The 19,577-nt window shown below is 37.0% G+C and overlaps 1 protein-coding gene and 1 long non-coding RNA gene across 2 annotated transcripts; both read left to right on the forward strand.

Annotated features, from left to right (window-relative positions):
* The first annotated feature begins 519 nt into the window (after positions 1-519).
* RFK (riboflavin kinase) lies at positions 520-7,194 on the forward strand. Its single transcript, XM_039729837.1, has 4 exons — positions 520-786; positions 2,338-2,489; positions 3,894-3,996; positions 4,524-7,194. Exons 1-4 carry the CDS (start codon positions 705-707, stop codon positions 4,652-4,654), a joined length of 468 nt encoding a protein of 155 aa, XP_039585771.1. The 5' UTR covers positions 520-704; the 3' UTR covers positions 4,655-7,194.
* A 204-nt stretch (positions 7,195-7,398) lies between these two features.
* Positions 7,399-7,653, forward strand: LOC120512015. The gene is made up of 2 exons (XR_005629915.1): positions 7,399-7,482; positions 7,582-7,653. It is a non-coding gene; the product is annotated as an uncharacterized LOC120512015 (long non-coding RNA).
* Positions 7,654-19,577: the final 11,924 nt, after the last annotated feature.

A 19,577-nucleotide genomic window follows, 5' to 3' on the forward strand; every position in this document is an offset into this window, starting at 1 on the left:
TATCAACATGAAGAGATAGGAAGTGAAGGAAATGCTCATGTAGCCCTTCATTTTCCTTTGAGCAGACACAGAATGAGCACTGCTCTCTTGGTGCTTTCCTTCCAAAGGAGACCCCTGCACTAGCAGCGGTAATGGCAGAAGGGGAGACGTGAGCACGTTGGTAAAACCAGAGGCTGGGTAAAAATGGTTTGGTATTTGGTTTGGTTCTAGTTTAGTTTGCTGTTGGGGTTTGGTTGTTTGCATTATTTGTTTTTGTTTTAAGCAAGGAACTGCAGTTTGCTGGAGCATGTTACAAAAAGACGTGTTCTCACGGCTTTCCTGAATGTCTGCTGTGCACTGAAGCATTTTGTCTTTTCTGAGCCAACAGGCAAATCCAGGGCTACCAAGGGAGCAACAATCCCTATCTACACGTGTGGGCGCGGGGTGCGAGGCGAGCCTTTCAGGTGCTGAGAAAGTAGACAAGTACAAACATCTAGCAACTGAGGTACGAAACCTCACCAACGCACATGGCCGTCCCCCGGCGAGGGAGGGCACACTGGGCATGCGGCGCGGGCACGTCCACTCTGGAGGGTGGGCAGGAGCCGCTGTGCGGCTCGCAGGCCCGAGCGGCTCCTCCCCTGTCGTTGGTAGCGCCCCGCGGGAGGCGGTGGCGAGCGGCGCCGCGGCGCGGCGGGCTCGGGGCGCCGGCGCCTCAGCGCAGGGCCATGAGGCACCTGCCGTACTTCTGCCGCGGGGAGGTGGTGAAGGGCTTCGGCAGGGGCTCCAAGGAGCTGGGCATCCCCACCGGTGAGCGGGCGCGGAGGGCACATCTTCCCGGAACATCACGGGCGGGGTGTCCGCGGGGCTGGGCCCAGCCGTGGGGTTGGGGGTCCCGGGAGGGCTCCCGCCGGCGGGATGCGGGATGCTGGCCGGGCGTTCTCAGCCGCTCTCTGTGGCGCCCCTCGGGGGCAGCGCTGTGGCGAAGCTCGCCTGACCTCGGCGGCCGCCCGGCTGCCCTGCACAGCTGCGCTTTTGTGGTGACTTGCGATTTCCCAGAGCGGCCCTGCCTTCTTACCTAGTAGCGTTTTGCTGACGCCTTTCCCCTCCGCCCGCTCCTGCACTGCATAGAGTCTTGTGCTTTCTCTTGTGTTATTTTCTGCATCCGTCTGTGAAGAGGTTTCCCTAAATCTTGATGATTGTTCCTTTTCTCACCTGGTGATCGTCACGATGTACAGGATGTAGATAAGTGTCACATTCTCGATGCAGTGGTGTGGCAGCCTGGGAAAATATCCCTTGGCATAAATCTCCGATAGGAATAGGAAAGGGAGGAGGCATTTAGAATCGCTGGAAGGAAGAAATTTTAAGGGGAGTAAAGCAGAGTTTGAAACAGAGCAGGTGGGCTTGGCCTACAGAGAATATATTTTGCCCAGCTCTGTTTCAGATGTCTAAATGCAGACAGATGAATACCGCAAGAGAATTTTGGTTGTTCTTAAGCAGACACTGAAATGAGTAGTCATATTGCACTACATCTAACAGACGTGAAACTTTTCAAGACCACTCTTGTAGTGCTGGATTTCTGACATCTGTTTCTGTGAACATTTCACGTTTTTCTCTTGGTTGTTTATAAACAATGTGTTGGTATTAGGGAACAGGGAAAGGAAGCTGAAACTATCTGTGAGCTTTGACAAAAATTTGGTAACCATCTCTTCTTTCAAAACTGTTTCGTATCTTGAGTGAAGAGACCTATTCAGCTTGGAAATAGAGGTAGGATAGTAAGTTTGAGAGAAGATTCAATTCAGTCAGAAGGAAATTTTATTTTACTGTAAATATGTAGTTTTCAAAGGAAGTCTCAAGCCCACAGATGCCTCGGAATGGGAGCTTGTGCAAAAATGACAGATGAGTAAACAATGATTACATTTGCTTCTTCATAGTTTATTTAATCAGTAAATATTTTACTAATAAATGTTTCTGAGATGCTATTTTATAGTGCAGAAGACAGTTGACTTTTCCCCTCTCATTTTTTCTCATGGTAAAGCTGATGTAATTGCCCTAAGAGATGTTTTCTGGCTGTATGTATGACACATTTTTTAATTATTACTGCAGAAGAGAAAGAAAAGTATATACAACACAGTGTGTGTGTTTATGTGTGTAAGAGATGTAATAACTCTGGTATTGCCACAGTAACTGAATTTTATGAAGCTGTTTTATATTCACCGATGGTATGTCTCATTATGCTTATCATCACCAGTGTTGTGTTTGTAAATAGTATGTAGGCAGAGTTTGGCTTTTAAGTATTTGAAGATCCTGTTATATACCTGATTTACACAAAGTCACTCACACTTTATAAAATTTTTACAGCTAACTTTTCTGAGCAAGTGGTTGAAAGCTTTCCATCTGATATCCCTACTGGTATATACTATGGATGGGCCTGTGTTGGAAATGGAGATGTGCATAAAATGGTTTTGAGCATAGGATGGAATCCCTTCTATAAGAATATTAAGAAATCAGTGGTAAGAATTTTGCTTTTTGTGGGATTTTTATTGTAATAAAAGACTGAATGAATGTTAACAAGGTACGCAGAATTTGATTGATGAATGGTATCTAGGAATTTGCGCGCCATTAGAAATGCATTTGTTATCTATTTAATATTTGTATTCTGAAAAGAATATATACTCTCTGTAACCAGAGAGTATGCAAAGGAAGTTGAATAAAGTTTTTCTCTCTTCTCTTCCACCATTTCTTAACTGCTTCCAAAATTAAAACATAATAGTACTTGACATGATGGTTGCTTGACTTGCTGATAGCAAATTAAGCATTAACTTGGTAAGTGCATTGAATTTACTGGTTATGAGACCCTAGCATAAGCTGGAACATAGTAATAATCTGTTATTCTCTGCAATGTATCTGCATTTCAGATAGGAGATGTTGGGGCAGCTTAATTTGTAATGAATTTTTAATTAATTATTTTCTTAAATGATGAAATGGATTCATAAGATGCTGCGGCTTAATGTACCAAATAAATATTTGAAGGCATATAAGGATGTAAGGATGGAGAAGTTAAAATCCTGAGTTGTGACAGCTGTGGGTTTCTTTTGCTGTTAAGTGCTGGTGCTTTTCCTGAGTCTTGCAAAGCTCTCCTAAATTTGTTAAAAACAATTTTATTTGTACCTGAATCTCTACTTCTAAGTGTTTGTCTTAGGCAAATCTATACTTCAATATTTTTTTGCAGATAACTTTTCTGAGCAAGTAGTTAAAAGCTTCCCAAATGGTAGCTCTGCTGGTAGATGCTATGGGTTGGCCTATTTTGGAGATCAACATGTACATAAAAGTTTTGAGTGTCAAGTCTGTGTCTTAGTCTGGAATTGCTCTTTTATCATTCAGTTTTATCATTCAGTGCACTTAGGAGATAGTTGTAAAAGCTCTCCTTGAATATCTCCTTGATACTTCTGTCAAAATCTTCATAGTTATTTTAAAGTATCAACTTGTTGATGAAACATTAACATTTCCTGCTTTGGAAATCTTAACTCTGAGGAACTCCTGATGTCTGGGGGTGTGGGTTTTGGGGTTTTTTTTAAATTGGTTTTCACTGGTTTGTTGGGTCTTTTTGTTTTGTTTGGGGGCTTTTTGTTTTGTTGGGTTTTTTTTTTCCATTCCTTTTCTCTTTGAACACTTTTTACTCTTTAAGGAAGTAATTTTTTTTTTTTTTAATTCCATGCAGAATGCAGTTCTACTTCCTAATACAAACTAAAGCCCTGGCCTTTTAATTTTGGGTTATACATGCTGTGCTAAATGTCCCTTTTATTTTTTATCTGTTAAGGAGAATTTGAATGTTGGAAATCGGGCCTACATGCTTACAGAGAGAAAAATAAAGTCTTAAGTTTACAGCAATTGTCCACTTTCTTCTCTTCCTGTAGGAAACACACATTATCCACACCTTCAAAGAAGACTTTTATGGAGAAATTCTTAGTATAGTCATAACTGGATACATTCGACCGGAAAAAAACTTTGATTCCTTAGGTCAGTATTGAAGGTCTCCCTCAGAGTAGTTTCTTTTTTGCCTTACTCATGCAAGTTCTGGGTCTTCACTGTACCTCCTTCCCTCTTGAGATGTATTATTGGTTAACCTTTAAAACATTAGTAAAATGTTTTCGTAATTTAAAAACAAAAAACATAACCCACATATTCTTATGTATCACACTAAAAACCTGCACTTTTCTTTTGCTTGTCTGAGGAGTTACATTAAAATCATGGGCTTGTCATAAAAGTGTACTAATTTCTGCTTAAAATGCAGTTTTGTTAATATTGAAACAGAGCTGCTAATATGTGTTTTGGCAAATGAAGAGGATAGTACTAGTAACAGGTAAAAATGCAACTTCAGCATGTTAGAATTCTCTGCTTTTAAAATATTTTTTTGCCTTTCAAACCTCATAGTTACATTCTACTTCTGTGATTGTTTTTTTATATTTTATGGTGCCTTATTTTACTTGGTATTGTGTTCAGAATACAAACCAACTTTTAAATATCCCGATTCTTACCTTTTTCAGATGCGCTCATTTCGGCAATTCAGGAAGACATTGAAGAAGCAAAAAGACAGCTAGATCTACCAGAACATCTTAAACTCAAAGAAGATAACTTCTTTCATCTGCCAGAAGGCAAAATAGTAAACAATTGCTGAGAAAAACCATACAGCCTTTTTTTTCTTTTTTTTTTTTTTAAATTTCCTTGTTGTTTTTGATGGTGGTTTTTGGGTTTTTTTTGTTATTTTCTCCCCTGGAGTTTTTGTATTTGCACTGCTCTCATAGATACTTTTGTGTCATGTGTTAGGTGACTGAGATCAGAACCGACCATACAAGATGACTTCAGTTTTCTTTGGTTAAGTCATCATTAGCCCAGTCATATAAAAGAACGATAAGGCTGTACTATGTGGTTATCGATAAGCAATGTACAATATATCCAGGTCTTTGGAGATCTGAGCACATACAGAACATGACCAAAGTTACTTGAAACTGTGAGGTGTGGTTAGCTCATTTGATGAAGAATGTCTGTTCTTAACATAATGTTCTTGTCCCATTTTCTATGTCATTCTCAGATCTGAGTTTTAGCTTAGAAAATGTTGGTATTGATTGACTCAGAAAATTCGTGTGATTAGATAACGATAGCAAAATTAATTCCCTGTAGTTCTTGGTTTTTTATATGCTACACAGCTGTTATGGTTGAAGCTGTTACTTTAATTGAAATTATTTATTTTAAATTTGTTTGAAATGGGAGGAATCACTGTTGCTCATTGTGTTTCTAGAATCTGAACTATGTTTCTTCACACTTGACTGAACATATATAACATATGATTGTGTAGTTTAGTTCTGAAGAGGTGTTTCACGTAATTTCAAAAAATGAGTAAAAGCGTGAAAGCTGATAATAAGGTTCAGGCATAAAAGATGCAGAAACCATATTACGAGACTGCTGCTCATTGCACCTTAGAGGAAAACAGGTAGTGAGATGCAAATTTGCATTTTATGTGCTGCTGGTATTTTTCATTGGAAAATCTTGAGGTTATTCACTGCACTGGCAGTAAAATGTCTGACTTCAAGGTTGGCATTATTGTAAGGCACAGAAAAATCTCTTCAACACTCTGTGCTAAGTGCAGGTAAGAGCCAAGGTTTTGGCAAACCAAGTACATAAATACACAAATGAAAACATTTGGGGATTTATTACATAATGTATCAACACTATAAAAAATATTAGTTATTTTTTATAAGTAGTTGCAGACAGTCCTACTCTTAAATGTGGGGATACAAGTGAGGGTTAGACTAGATGATCTCTGAAGGTCCCTTACAACCCTAACTATTCTGTGTTAGATAAGTGGAAGGAGTATGGTGAGAGTTGATGGTAATTTGAAAAATACTTGGAAAAAGTATTCTTTTCCTCTGATAAATTTTTCTATCCCTTGGTGAATGCAAGCAGACTAGCTACAGTGACTGTCACAATCAACTTTCTGACATCACACTGTGGTGTGTCTGGGACATATTCTGAAATTCAAAGTACTTATTTAAGTATGTCTCAGCTGTGATTCTCTGTCTGAACTACAATGTTCAATATGGAACGCACAATTTCTGTAGTGAAATTTGATTAATTTACTCCTATTGTAATCCTACTTTTCACTCTAGAATTTAAAAGAGTTTTAGCAAGGTAGCTATTTCGGTCTTGTGGCAGGGGCTGTCAAGATGATAAATGATAGTTTCACTTCATATTGCTTTAAATTCTAGCCAGTATCATGGGCTATTATTAGGGAAGAAGTCTTGAGGATATCAAGGGTTCATGTTTGCTTTTTAGGACTTCAGGAGAGAACTTGATTTGGTTAAATTAATTGTTCACCAGTGGTGTTGATAGCAGAGGCAGATACCATGCATTTGGGAGAGAGGGACATGGGACAATATACTTTCTTTTAAAAGAAGGAAATAATTTAGTGGGCTTTTTACTATGTAACGTGTTGGAAACTGTATTTCTAAAAAGTCTGTAAAAGTATTTTTCTTGCAAGATTGATGATTGGAATTTTAAAAAGGAGAGATAAAAGGAGATTTTTTTTTTTTTGCTAAGAGTTTATGCATTCTTCAGATTGTAGTAACATTAAAATCATATATTTTACTACTCCTTCTAGAAAATAAACAGAGCCACACTAGTCAACAGAGAATGTTGTCAATGTTAGGTTGCTGTTCGTCATGGTACTGTAGCTAAACATTCATAGCTGCCTTTAAAATTGATTTTTGCCAGTAATGTCTTGGGTCTGTTGTGGAAACTATGGTGCCTTAGGCTGGCTCTGAATAGTACTTTTCTGTATCTGCTAATAAATGCCACTATCAAAAATTCAACTCACCATTTGATTGTAGAATTGCTGTGCTATGGCTAAAGAGCAGTAGCGAAGGGAAAACTTGAAAGATTTCACTTGCTCTCAAACTCTAGCTGAGGTATGATATATAGATACACTGAACTAAGAAACTGCTCTTTATGTGTTTGTCTTCAAAGAGAGTGTGTTAGAACATCCATTTGGCTGAGTGTACCTGGCCATATTATTTAAGAGAAAATGTTATGCATCACTCTTTAAGCTCACTAAATATTCCTAGCACAGTATAAACTTTATTTTTGTATTATGTACAAGTAGATGTATTTTGGTTGATGATGTTGCACTGTACTATTACTAAAGGAACTGTAATTGACAAAGTTGTCCTTCTTGTCTTGGATTTCCTTTCCTTTGTCACTCCTAGCAATGTTGTTTATCCTTGTCTTGGATTTCCTTTCCTTTGTCACTCCTAGCAATGTTAGTTGTTTCAGTTTTAGGCAAAGCTTTATGGGGGTGACTGTCTTATTTGAACTTTTAAATCTTCACATGATTTCGTATTCCTCTGAATACAAAGAAGTTTCAATTTTAGGCAAAGCTTTATGGGGGTGACTGTCTTATTTGAAGTTTTAAATCTTCACATGATTTTGTATTCCTCTTTGTTACTGAAGGTGCGATGTTTAAATCCACAAAACAATGTCAAAGTTACAGCTTTTAAATCTTCACATGATTTCGTATTCCTCTGAATACAAAGAAGGTGTATTCTGAAGGTGCGATGTTTAAATCCACAAAACAATGTCAAAGTTACAGGGTGATCATGAGGCCTTTAGAAGTATCTAACAGAAAAAAAATCCACTCAAGAATTATGGCTTAAACATTAGTCCTTCTCAAAATTAATTAATTTGTAAAGATAAGTCTTAAGTGATTAACAGCTCTAGAGCTGTTTATTTTCAAAAATGTGAAGGAACTATTTGAAGGCTCAGTGTATTCTCTTAGCCATCTCACCATACTGACAACAAATAACAGCACTTCCATGCACTTTTGTGTGAAGACATTGTTCTTCATAGCAAGGAGCTATAAAGAGCATTCTCTTCTGTAGTATTATGTATCCAGCAATGCTAAAAAATTGCTTTGTTGTGTCCCTTTAAGGTAGATTACCCACTGAGTGCTATGTATTCCATTTGGCATAGTTTGAAAGTGCTGAACCACTTTAAAAGGTAAGTGGAAAATTTCTGTTGTAAATGCTGGTTTTTTCAGTTCTCTGTAGCCCAAGAAGATCATGAAGAAGACAGAAATAGTCCTTTTTGCCAGTGTACTTCTGTATTTCACTTCACAATAAATTCAAGCTCTCTGTGATGAAACACTATTTAAACCACTGGAATTAGATTAATTAGGTGTTGATGACGTATAGAATATTTCTGATATTTTTTAAACAAATGAGGAATACTGTGAAGGTGCTTGGCAGAAGAAGTCATATCATAAACGCAGTTCCATTGGGAAACATGCTACAAGTTTATGACAAAAACCATCAACTTTGGGGAACACAGATGATACCTACAAGTCTGGGTACAAGGGCTACTGTATTATGAACTGCTTTCCAACTATAATTCCATCATAGTAAACTACTGGCACCCATCCAGTGGCATTACATAATTCTTGTTTATCTCTTTGTGTTTTGGTAGTGATTGGCATGGTTTTTGGTAAAAGTGCAAGGACATGCTTTGAGTGGATGGTTGTAGTAGTTACAATGCATTCACGTGCGTATTGGCAAAGGATTTCTCTCTGAAGAGTGGACAGAAATACGTTCTCCAAAGCAGTGTGCATCTGAAAGCCTGGAAAATAGTCAGTTAAAGCTTGAAAAAAAAACTGCTTTCAGAAACCATGTCCTTGTCATGATCTTTGTTGTCTGAAGTCTTGAGCTCAGCCTGCTAGGAAAGTTTTAAATACAGTGCAGTAATTCTGTAAGAAAGGCAGCATAGAAAATCCATAAAGTAGTAAGAATTTCTCTAAAACACTGATTTCCTTCCTATTCACATACATCTTCCTTGTCCCCCAGAAGTCCATTTTGAAATATGTATTGAACTGTTGCCATCCTATCCCATATACGCTATATCTTCACTTCCAGTCTCAATCACTTCCTGTTCTTGCAGTAGTTGCTTTTGTGGGAAGGAAAGGCTTCAGATTGACTTGTAGCCTCTCATACCCTCCTCCATTAAGAGCTGTGGCTTTGCCTTGCTTTATTCCCCAGATCCATGGTTCCAAGTGAAAGGAAAGCCAAATCAGCTGGCAAGAGAGTAAGTGGTTTGGATGTTCTTCTGTGGTGGTAGGATGGATTATATTACAAGGTCATCTGACAATAGTAATTTTAAAAATTGAAATTATGTGAAGTCAAGTAGGAGAAGTCTTTGTTTTAAATGACCTGGTAGAAATGTAGGTTAGAGTGCCATTTTTAATGTTTTGTAGATACTGTCTTAGCCTTCCAAAGCTGCAGTTGTATTCTCATAGCTCTGATGGTATAAGGCTAAAGAAAAGAGGGTTGGTAGGGCAGTTATATGGTTTTTTTATTAGGTTAAGAATAGTCAGAAGCAGAGAAGCTAACAGGGACACAAATACATCTCACTTCAAACCTTAGGCTAGAAACACAAAACACTCAGAAACATTTTCAACTTTATAAAAAACTGAAGAGTGGTTGTGTGGCCTGAGCCTGGTTTTCCCAGTTGTATCCATTTGTTGCATCCCATGAACTTGCACCTATCACCTTAACACCTGCATTTTTATCCGTTTGGTTTAATCATATTTTTTTCACTCCACTAATCTATATGCAAGATGCTGTAGCTGTTTCAAAGCCAATGAGGTAATTTTGGCATGATGATATGGATTGCTATCCATTGAAATAGGTACTTTCTAGTCAACTGCTTTATGATGGCACAGATGTTTTAAAAAATGTAGGAGGAAAGGTGACATGTTGCAAATCGGCTTCAAGTAAGCCCGGCCTATTCTGGTGGTGGTGCAGAGGCATGTTGTGTGCTTTCAGCTCAGCTCATGCTTCGGCTTTTTTCTGCTTTTCATTTTAAATGTAGCGTAGTCAGTCATAAAGTCCTGAAATGCCAGTACTGCTCTTCAACAAGGTCATACCTTCGATTTTTGCTAGTCAAAGCAACCTGGGCTGTCTGCCAGTTTGAAGTCACCACAGCAGGGTGGGTAGCAGCCTTCTTCACTGTACAGTGGCATGTTAGCTGGAAATGAGAAATATCAAAAGACAACCTGTCCTTGCAGGAAATTCTACATTGCTCACATTGTGTCCAATAGTTAAAAGTTCAGTATACAAATCACAGAAGAAAATGCCTCCAAATGGCCACCTCTTATCCTTGTGACTCTTGGACTTTGTATTCATCTGCAAAACAGCCTGAGTTGCACATTTCACTCAATAAACTTTATCTGTATGCACAAGGGACGCACCCAAATGCTCTCTTTTCTAGAAAAAAATTAAGACAATATCACAACACAAAAAAGAAATAATCTAACTTTCCTTCAAATACACATTGAGAACTTTTGATTGTCTTCACAAAGAATCATATGTGAAATCTCTAGCAGGAGAAGGTTGGTATTTAAAAAAAGTGAATGCTGATCCTAATTTGAAATTCTGTGTACATACAAAGCAGATTTTGTTGGTGTTTTGAAATTTGTGAAACAGCTCTTCATGAACTGAAAGGACTGTGATGAACTTCCACCTTTTTGGTTTTTGCCTGTTGTCATCATTCCATCATCTGCCCTGAAGAATTTGCAGAGTTCTGGCAGGGTTCTTCATATAATGCACATAACAGAAGAAAGATGCAGACTGTCAGGGAAATGTGGGGCATGAAACCCAGGCCGAGGTGCTGACACCAGCAAAATGTCAGCTCTTGCAGCCTGTGCTGCGTAACTGAGGGTCTGAAAGGAAGAGTGAGCAATGGCCAAGGAGTTCAGGAGATATAAGCTATACTAAACATTTAATGCTTCTAGTTGATGTGCTTTAACTTTGTTTAAGGAAATAAATTGACACAGACATTTAATGTGAAAACTGTTCATAGCCTTAACCAATTACATTCATAGGGCCATTCTCTCCTCTAAGGTGATTGCTCAGCTTTCTTATTTGCTCTTGTCAGCTCCAGTTTCTCCTGGCAGCCACAGCTAATTGTGGTGCAGGGGGGGAGCTTTAAGGGCAAGCAAACCAGGTGTCTGCCTTTCACAGTGATGTCAGAGGCAAAAGAAGAGTGAGTTGGGACACTCAGAACTTGAAGTCAGTTTCATTGAGCAACAAGAGCAACCAGGAGCCAGACTGCACCTCTCTGGAGTCACCTCAATGCAGAAGTAGTGGAGCAAGATGAGCCAGAAGATGCTAGCTTGAGCAGGAGGGTGTAGTGGGACGGGAAGGAAAAGCAGTAGTTCAGGTCCCTGAGATTGGAAACAGTCATCTGAGTCACTGAGTCCAGGTGCAGCATATTTACCTGGATGTTGGTGAGGATGTCTGATTGAAGAGCTGCTGACAAATTTTTCTGAGAGGTAGAAATCAGGATTGTTAGAAAGGGCTGCAGTTAGGGCAAGTATCAGCACCTCATCCCCACTCTGTTATGCTTTTTTTTCCCCATTTCTCCTTTCTGAAGAGTTGAAATCCTTTTCAGCTGAGCACACCAGCTAGTCAGATAGTGGGAAGGAAAAATAATGATTACAGAAGCACAGTATCTTGACCAATTTCAAGGTCTCCCTTTTCAGAGGTAATAGTGCAAATACAAGATTAGTGAATCTTTATAGTCAGAGTGTTAGCAAAATTATTGCAGACTACTCTAGGGGACAAAAAAAGCCAGTATTATTCAGCGTGGTCTGTTCCACTAACTCATTCTGCCATCTGAACTTAAGCCAAGTGCAGGTGGAGAGGTGTGCCTCATGTCCAGCTGCCGGGGGCTGCAGAGACCACCCCAGTGCTCCATGTTTTCTTGAAGAAAGCTTTGGCTAGCCTCTTTGCTGTATTTATGTATTAGTTAAATATTTTGGTATGGATTAGTAGTACCACTCTCTACTCAGCAGAGTGAACAATCAGACACAAAGACTTTTTAAAATGCCTTTTCCATTTTCCTGTAATTCTCATCCTTCCTGGGGAGAATGATCATTTTGTTCTATTTTCCTTAGCTATTTTTGGTGGAAGGATGTGGATGTCTTGCAAGGCTTTCTGCTCTGGCAAGGTCTTAAGAGTTTAAATAACTTCTTTCTCTCACTGACATACTGTCTGTATTTGCTTTTTATCTTCTTTCTTGCTGAAGACCAATTTTTCTACAGAGCAGATTAAAATGTACAGCAGCCCAGTCTGTCTCAATGTCCCTCAGGGTAGAGTGTAGTCCAAGTCTCTCTCAAGCCTCTACATGTACCTAGCTGTGCTAGTGCATAAACATTTTTAACCTGCTTATACACATAATGCTCAAATATATATATATACATATATATATATATATGTGTGTGTGTGTGTGTATATAAGGAATAGTCTAAGAAAACTAGATGTTTGATCTTCATTTTGTTGAGTTAAGCAGTATTCACATTTTCCATTCTTCTATCCCCACTGCTGTGTAAATTCTAAAGTTTTTTTTCCACTTTTAGACATTGGTCATTTGACATGGTCTGAAAAAATGTAGAGTAGTTGTTAATATATTGGACAGTCATACAGTTTTAAGGAATGTGTTTCACTGTACTCCAAAACCTTAGCTGAAGTAAAGACCCCTCTCTTTCTGGTGTCTGCCTGCAGTTGGATGTCCTCCATTCTGTTGTCAGAGATTTCTAAAATCTATGTAATATATAGTACTAATTTCTCTTTGCATTTATCTGCTTTATCCTCGCTTATATTTAGTTTAATTTCTGTGTCGTTTTAAAAATTTAACCCTGGTTATGAGTGTGAAGAACTAAACCAAAAGCATAGCTGAATTACAGTTAAAATCAACCTTGGTCCTGATAAGGTAATGGTTGTAAAATAAAAGAAATAAATAGCAATAAAATAGGCTTCTTATCTTGTTAGATTGAGAATAGATTAACTACTGCTGAAGAATACAATTTCAAGAACATCTAAAGCCTTGCAAATAAAAACAAAAATTTTTATTTTTAAGGTGAAGTACGGGCCCCTTGCCCCCTGCCTTTAATATTTACTCAGTTTAGCAGCTTTTGTTTTTTTCTGTAATAGTTGCCAACCACCTGCAGAGGGGAATGTACACAAGCAGGTGGTCTTTATATGCTTCATAAGTGACAGCCTTTAATGTTACAATCAGATATAAATTTTTAAATGCCTCAATTTGTACACTTCTCTTGCCAACAAAAGGAGTGAATTACACTTTCTTTTATTTAAAAACTTTTTTTTTTTAATATGTAAAACTTTGTAGAATGAGCAGTTGTGATACAGAAGATTTTCCTACTGAAACCTGTGCAGGGTATTATTTGTAGTTATATAGCTAGAGGTTCCCCCAAAAGAGCCTCACAAAGTTGCAAAGAAAACCAGTCATGATAAGGTAAAATGTTTATCCTTGGCCTTTGAACCACTGCTAAATGAAAACCACAAATGACTGGGTTTAGTCATATAAAGATCTTTAACTTGTCAGTTAAAATTTTACTCAGGAAAGTATGACAGGTTGTTGCAAAAATGCTGCAGGAGAACTAATTAATTAATAACAGAGTTTCCTGCCTTCATGGGAAGAATGCCAGTTTGGAGACTTCATCTCTCCTGCATCTCCTGCACCTGGTCCTTGCATAAAACCAAGTCTTATGTAATGACAAATGCTTACTCATGTCTTGTTGTTGAACTGTTTTGTTGTATTTTTTCTGCTCTAATGTCTACTATCATGCTTTACTTGAGGATCCTGCAAGTCTCTATTTGAAAAATTTAGTCTGTAGCTCTTCTGGTTGTAAGGTAAGCATGTAGAAGTCCCCTGTTTATGATGTTCGAATCTGAAATTTTTATGTAATCATGGATCAGAGGCTACTGCAAACTAACTGTATTCTATAAATGGAGCATTTACTCCAGATGAGTGACTCCATTGGATTATTGTTATGCTCTTATGGATTTTTGAAGACAAAAATGTACTGTTTCAGACCTACTGAGCTGCTTTTACCAATATGTCTACTTTCTTGTTGGTTAGTGTTTGTTTCTTTGGGCATTTCTATATGGTTTTTTTCACCTAAACTTAAACACCTTCTGTTTAAAAGTCCTGTTCAGGCCAGGCTCTGCCTTAATGTCACATTGATTCTTGTGACTTTATCTACTTTATGACTACTTTGTCATACATCTAGCTCATCTCTTCTATTTTTGGAAACCAAGAAACTGCTCATGCTGTGCCATTTCTTGAGCTAAGGTTAAATTAATTTAAGAAGCTACTGTTGTGCTCTGCCCATTCAGTCTATTCCAACGCTAAAACTCTTCATAGTTCTTGGAAGTCTTAGGTACAAAACCTGAAAATTGCTACAGAATTTGTTAATAGGAAGACAGTAATGCCTTTCCAAATGGTCCAGAGATCTCATTACTGATAAGGTGTAGGTGTAGGTTGCTTGGTCTGATGGCACTATGAATACATTCTTTTTTTAGACCTTCTTTATTTTTTTCTGATACCTGCATGAAAGCATACAAAATGGGTGACAAGAAACACTGCTAGTCTAATTTAATGCAATTCTGAACGGAAAAATTAAGTTTTCAGTCCCCAAATCTGCCCATACTTCCTGTGCTAATCTTCTATCTGTTGAAACATACCTTCAATCAGTACTGTTTTCTCAGTTTTGATTTTTTTCTGGACTCTGCTGGGATATATCACAGTCTGATCATAGATATTTGTATTGTAAATTGTGGAATTGTTTGTTCTGTTCTTTTGGGTTTTTTCTCTGTGCAGGAATATGTCTCACAGGATGACTCCAATTTCATACTAGAAAAAAATGATGCTGGTCTGTCATATCCTGATATCCTACTACAGCACAAGCTAAAAATAGATTAATAGCAAAGGAAATCATCATCTCTTTCTGCAGCAGCAGCAGTTTTCTTTGAAACCTCCTAACTGAAAGTTGGTTCCAAGTGGCTGGAGAGATTTGTCTACATTACAGCTGGAGGTATTCCACCTGCAGGCACATTTGAGACAAAACTCAGAAGAGTCATATGGAGAAAAATAATAGCATGGTTGTGTTTATGTGTTTTGGATAGACATTTATGCTTTCATGTGCCTACAGCAATTCTTTTTTGAAGCTAGGACTGCCACATTTGGTACCTTCCGCAGAGCCAGATTCTATGAGATTTTTTTACCCTTTCTGCTAGGATCACAAGGTTATTCATTCACTCATAAAGTGCCTCAAATGTGTAATGCTGCTTTATGGGTTTTACCTGTCTGTTTTAAAAATGAATATTGGTTTCCCTATAAACAAGGAACATCTCTTTTTTAGACTCTGCACAACAGAACAGTAATAGAACTCAGAATTAGATACATGACATGAGTGAATAGGTATGTGAAACAACAGTAAAGATCAGAAAATACTTCCTGACTATTGCAGGAGATAACCAGAAGGATTAATACAGTTCATCAGTTGTGCTGCTAAATAATCTTGGTTGCGTTACTGTAAGTCAGAAAAATGGAAGTCAGCCTGGAAAGTTTTCTAAAAGTTCACTGTTATCCAAAAATAGTATAAGAAACTACAGCCCAAACACTCACTCACTCACTCACTCACTCGCTCACTCACTCACTCACTCACTCACTCTGTCCACATACTGTATTAAAAAGAATACAATTAAGATAACGAAGAGCGGAACAAAAAAAATTAAAACTCTTCTTCTAGTTAATTATGCCAGGTTTCTAAGGTGTTATATGATACTTTTCTGTGATTTGAGTTTATAGAATAGAAAACCAACAACACCACATGCAATCAATCCTTCCATTTTTTCATTAAGTTTGAAATGAAAAGGTTTAGTTTTTGTTCAAAACTGTAGAAATACAGTTGAGTTTGACCTATATACATACTGGAATAGGAAGGAGGCAGAATCACTGGGCACTTCCATGCACCAACACAAGAATTTGTACTATGCTTTGTCTTTCTCCAAGTTGTAGTGAAAATAAAACTTAATAACTTTAGGAGAGGCCCATTAATCTTCAACAGGTGATTCACACATAGCATTCATTCCAATCCAAGAGAGGAAGAAAAAGATTTCTGCTCCATGAGGAACATCTCCACAACTGGTGACAAATATTCATAGGACAAAGTACACTTGAAATTAGGTGGACCAAGAAAAAAACTGAAATAAGTACTTCTAGAATGGTCAGCTGCATGTACATGCATGTCCTGTCATACTTTCAAGCACTCTGTGAGAATTTTAGCTGATATTTCTTTGTGTGTATATTTTTCATGTAGCAGAAAAAATAGAAATACTTACATTGTTTGAGGCTTATTCAAATAGTTTTAGCGATGTCCAATAACCTATACATCTAAGCATTCTTAAAAGTCCCCAACTTTTAATCTCACTTAGAGTGAGATGAGCCATATTTTATGGCTTCAAATACCTTATTGGAAGTAACATCAAAGTCTTAAAATTCAGAACTATTTTGTTAGGAAATAAGTACGACTGATTGTTTTGTGATGTTACTTAGCTGACTGAAGTGTAATATGCCTTGTAATTTAGCAAATTATAAATTAATAATTAAAAAGTAATGTTATGGCACTGTAAAATCTTTCCAGTTGAAGTATTATAACTTATTTTAAATGTGAGAAAGTAGTAATTTTCTAGATTTGTCTTTTCTGATATAAGACTATTTCTTTCTGAGATGTTATTCAACTAGGTATGAGGACTATTGTATTCATTTTGCCTTACTGATAATTTCCAGTATTTAATAGTATTAATCTCTCTAAAAAGTGTATTTTAAAATAAATTCAGTGTTCATACTTAATTAATTTTTGTCTGTGTATAGATATCCTTCAAAATATATTTCAAGGCTGAAATTTTCAGGAAGTGAAAGGGCAATTCTACACTTATCTCCCATAACCACCGCTTAGAGGTACCCACTCCTGTGACATTCTTACCAAAGTCTTTCCTTCAATCTCGATTTTTTATGAAGTGCTCATACTGTAGTAAATGAAACTGAAGTGTGCAGTGGGACTTAAAAACATCATGCATCCCAAGGGTACTAAGATGCCTCAATTTGGGTAGCTGGTTTAGCCCCTGTAGTTAGGAGGTAGGTTAAATTTGCATTCAATACTTTTGTCCTCTATACTTTCAGGGCTTTTATCCAATGCAGATGTATGCATATTTATTAATATTTTTTAAGTAAATAGCATGGGATTTGAAAGGTTTATAAAGAAATGAATTATTTCAATTAATGTAAGGTGATTACTATCATCAGTGAAGATAAAATTAACTGCATAGGTCAATAAGTGCAACACAGGCTACTGAACTGTTAAGCAAGTTCAAGTTGCCACATGCCGCACTGGATAAGACAAGAAGTCTGGGGAAAATTGTGTGCTATTGTGAGATTGAAATTGCTAACATAACACATACTTGCAAGTGGAAAATTCATATTGTGAAGAAACCTTTTAAGGAGGTACTAAAGGTTATGTCTAAAAGGTCTCTAAAACCTCTTATATTTTAAATGTATTTTAAAATTTGTTTTTAAATAAGTAAACCTCCAAAGTATAACAAGAAATATATGTGTTATTTGGCTTCTTGTTACACGCCATTAACTGGAATAATTTTTATTCTTGACATATGTAGAACTCATAAACTCATACCATAGTGCCATGAATTATTTATTGTGCTGTAATTATTATACTCAATTTCCCTTCAAAACAATTTGATTACTTGGAGTATGGAATGACCCAATAAGAAAATATAAAGCAGCAGTTTAGTTTTCCTCTGGTGAAATTCAGAGTGAAGTTTTTTTTAAAAATGTGATTAGATAAAACAAAAAAATTTCCCTGTAACATCTCGTTGTGGCAAAGAAACATACACCAAATACTGAAATGCTTTGTTAATGTAAAAAACCCCAAACCTCATTTTGAGGGGCTTTGAGACATTAATCCTTTTAATATCCAGACAATACAATATTACATGTATATATATTTGCATTAACTCTGAACCTGATTAATATACCTTAGGTAATTATAATGCTTTTTTAGTAGCACAGGTACCAGAGAAGTGAAGTACTTCAGGCTTTTGAGGGAAAAGAAGAAACTTGTCCTAAATAAAGCATTTTAGATGTAAGAGATTATTGGTAGTTTATGGTTAAAAAAAAAAAATTTGAAATGTTAGCTATTTATTTAATTTTAGTATTATACAGTATATAGTAAATATATAACATTATACTATGTAGAGAATAGTATTACAATTCATTTTTTAGTAGCTGTCAGATATGAAAACTTATGTGTCTTGGCTCAAAATAGAGTAATATAGGAGACTAGAAGGCATCATTTGCATTCTGCTTTGTGGAACATTAGATCTAGGACTTTAACATTACATAAGTTTGCCCTTCCAGAGAGGAATAGCCTTGGAGAGCCTTGTAAGCACATGATCAGCATTAAAGCCAGATTTCATTTAATGTTGCTGCTCTTTTTCTTCCCTCCCATTGATTTCTCCAATTGTGTCTTCTGTGTGGAAGACAACTTTATTAACTGGTATAAATGGGTTATGTTCTAAAATTTTAGTCTTTAAAATTCTGTATCAAAAATAGTTGTTCACTTTCTTAGTTTTTTTTTCTTATATCCTCTTTTTCTGCTCTGTGGAAATGAAGAGAGGAAACTACACCATCGAAAGCCCAAAAAACTACTCATAACAACAAGTGAGGATGAAAAGGATTTAGATGCTTAAGAGTTGTAGGTAGTCATCCTTCTCTGCACAAGCATGGGACTTTTCTTCTGGATCTTGAAACCACATTAATTTTGTGGTGTAAGAGACCCATTCCTCAACCATCTCCTACTTAGATCCTGGTAAATGCAATTGTTGTCTTGTGCTCTATTTTAACCTTTTCTGGAGAATAAATGTTGGGAAAGAATTAAATGTAGAGAGTAAAAAGGTGAAGGAGAAAAGAAGAAATAACAGGCAATAAGACAGTTGTTTGTTGTACATCTCCTTAATACAAATAACGGGAGAAAATTACACTTTTTTCTGAGGCTTTTGGAGCTTTGTAAATGTTGTGAACTTAATTAAGTGTGTTGGTAACAGCAGTTATATAGGGATAGTCCTCATAAAATTTAATGTTCTACATGTCCAAGTGTTATATGTATGCATAGTTATATAAACCTTTAGATGGTAGGAAAAATACAAGGTTTTTTTTTGTAGTGGCCAATTCAGAGCTGTCTCAATATTATGTCATGTTTTGAAAGTTATTGACATTTTGGAATTAACATGTCAGCATATAAGGAGAGTTCTAGGTGAGAACTATTGTTTCATGTGTTAGAAGACCACAGTAGAAGTAGTTGGAGAAACCACTGTATTAAACAGTCATGAATAACCACTCCCTTCCTTTTTTGATTATAGGATTCCCAGAAACTGGGCAGGATATAAGAAGTTTACTGCCTCAGTCAAAGGAGATTTTTTGAGAGTCCCATAATGTATTCAAACCATTGAAATTCCTTGTGTCTTCCTCAAACCTGTATTATGTTCAGTACTCTTCCTAGTCCACAAATGGACAGTTCTTAAAAGTAAAGGTTTTTATTTGCAGTTCTACTTCTCTCACTCCAAGTTCCTCTGTCTCATAGGAGATGTTGGTGTGTCCTAGGTGTATCTGGTGTATCT

Source organism: Passer montanus, unplaced genomic scaffold (assembly GCF_014805655.1).
Source record: "Passer montanus isolate IOZ18808 unplaced genomic scaffold, ASM1480565v1 scaffold7, whole genome shotgun sequence".
NCBI classification, from domain to species: domain Eukaryota; kingdom Metazoa; phylum Chordata; class Aves; order Passeriformes; family Passeridae; genus Passer; species Passer montanus.

Bases quoted from the DNA above. Each gene is read 5' to 3' on its own strand.
- RFK (XM_039729837.1), top strand. From the start codon at position 705: ATGAGGCACCTGCCGTACTTCTGCCGCGGGGAGGTGGTGAAGGGCTTC. The intron at 2,490-3,893 runs GTAAGAATTTTG...CTCTTCCTGTAG, and splicing joins AGAATATTAAGAAATCAGTG to GAAACACACATTATCCACAC. The intron at 3,997-4,523 runs GTCAGTATTGAA...TACCTTTTTCAG, and splicing joins AAAAAACTTTGATTCCTTAG to ATGCGCTCATTTCGGCAATT.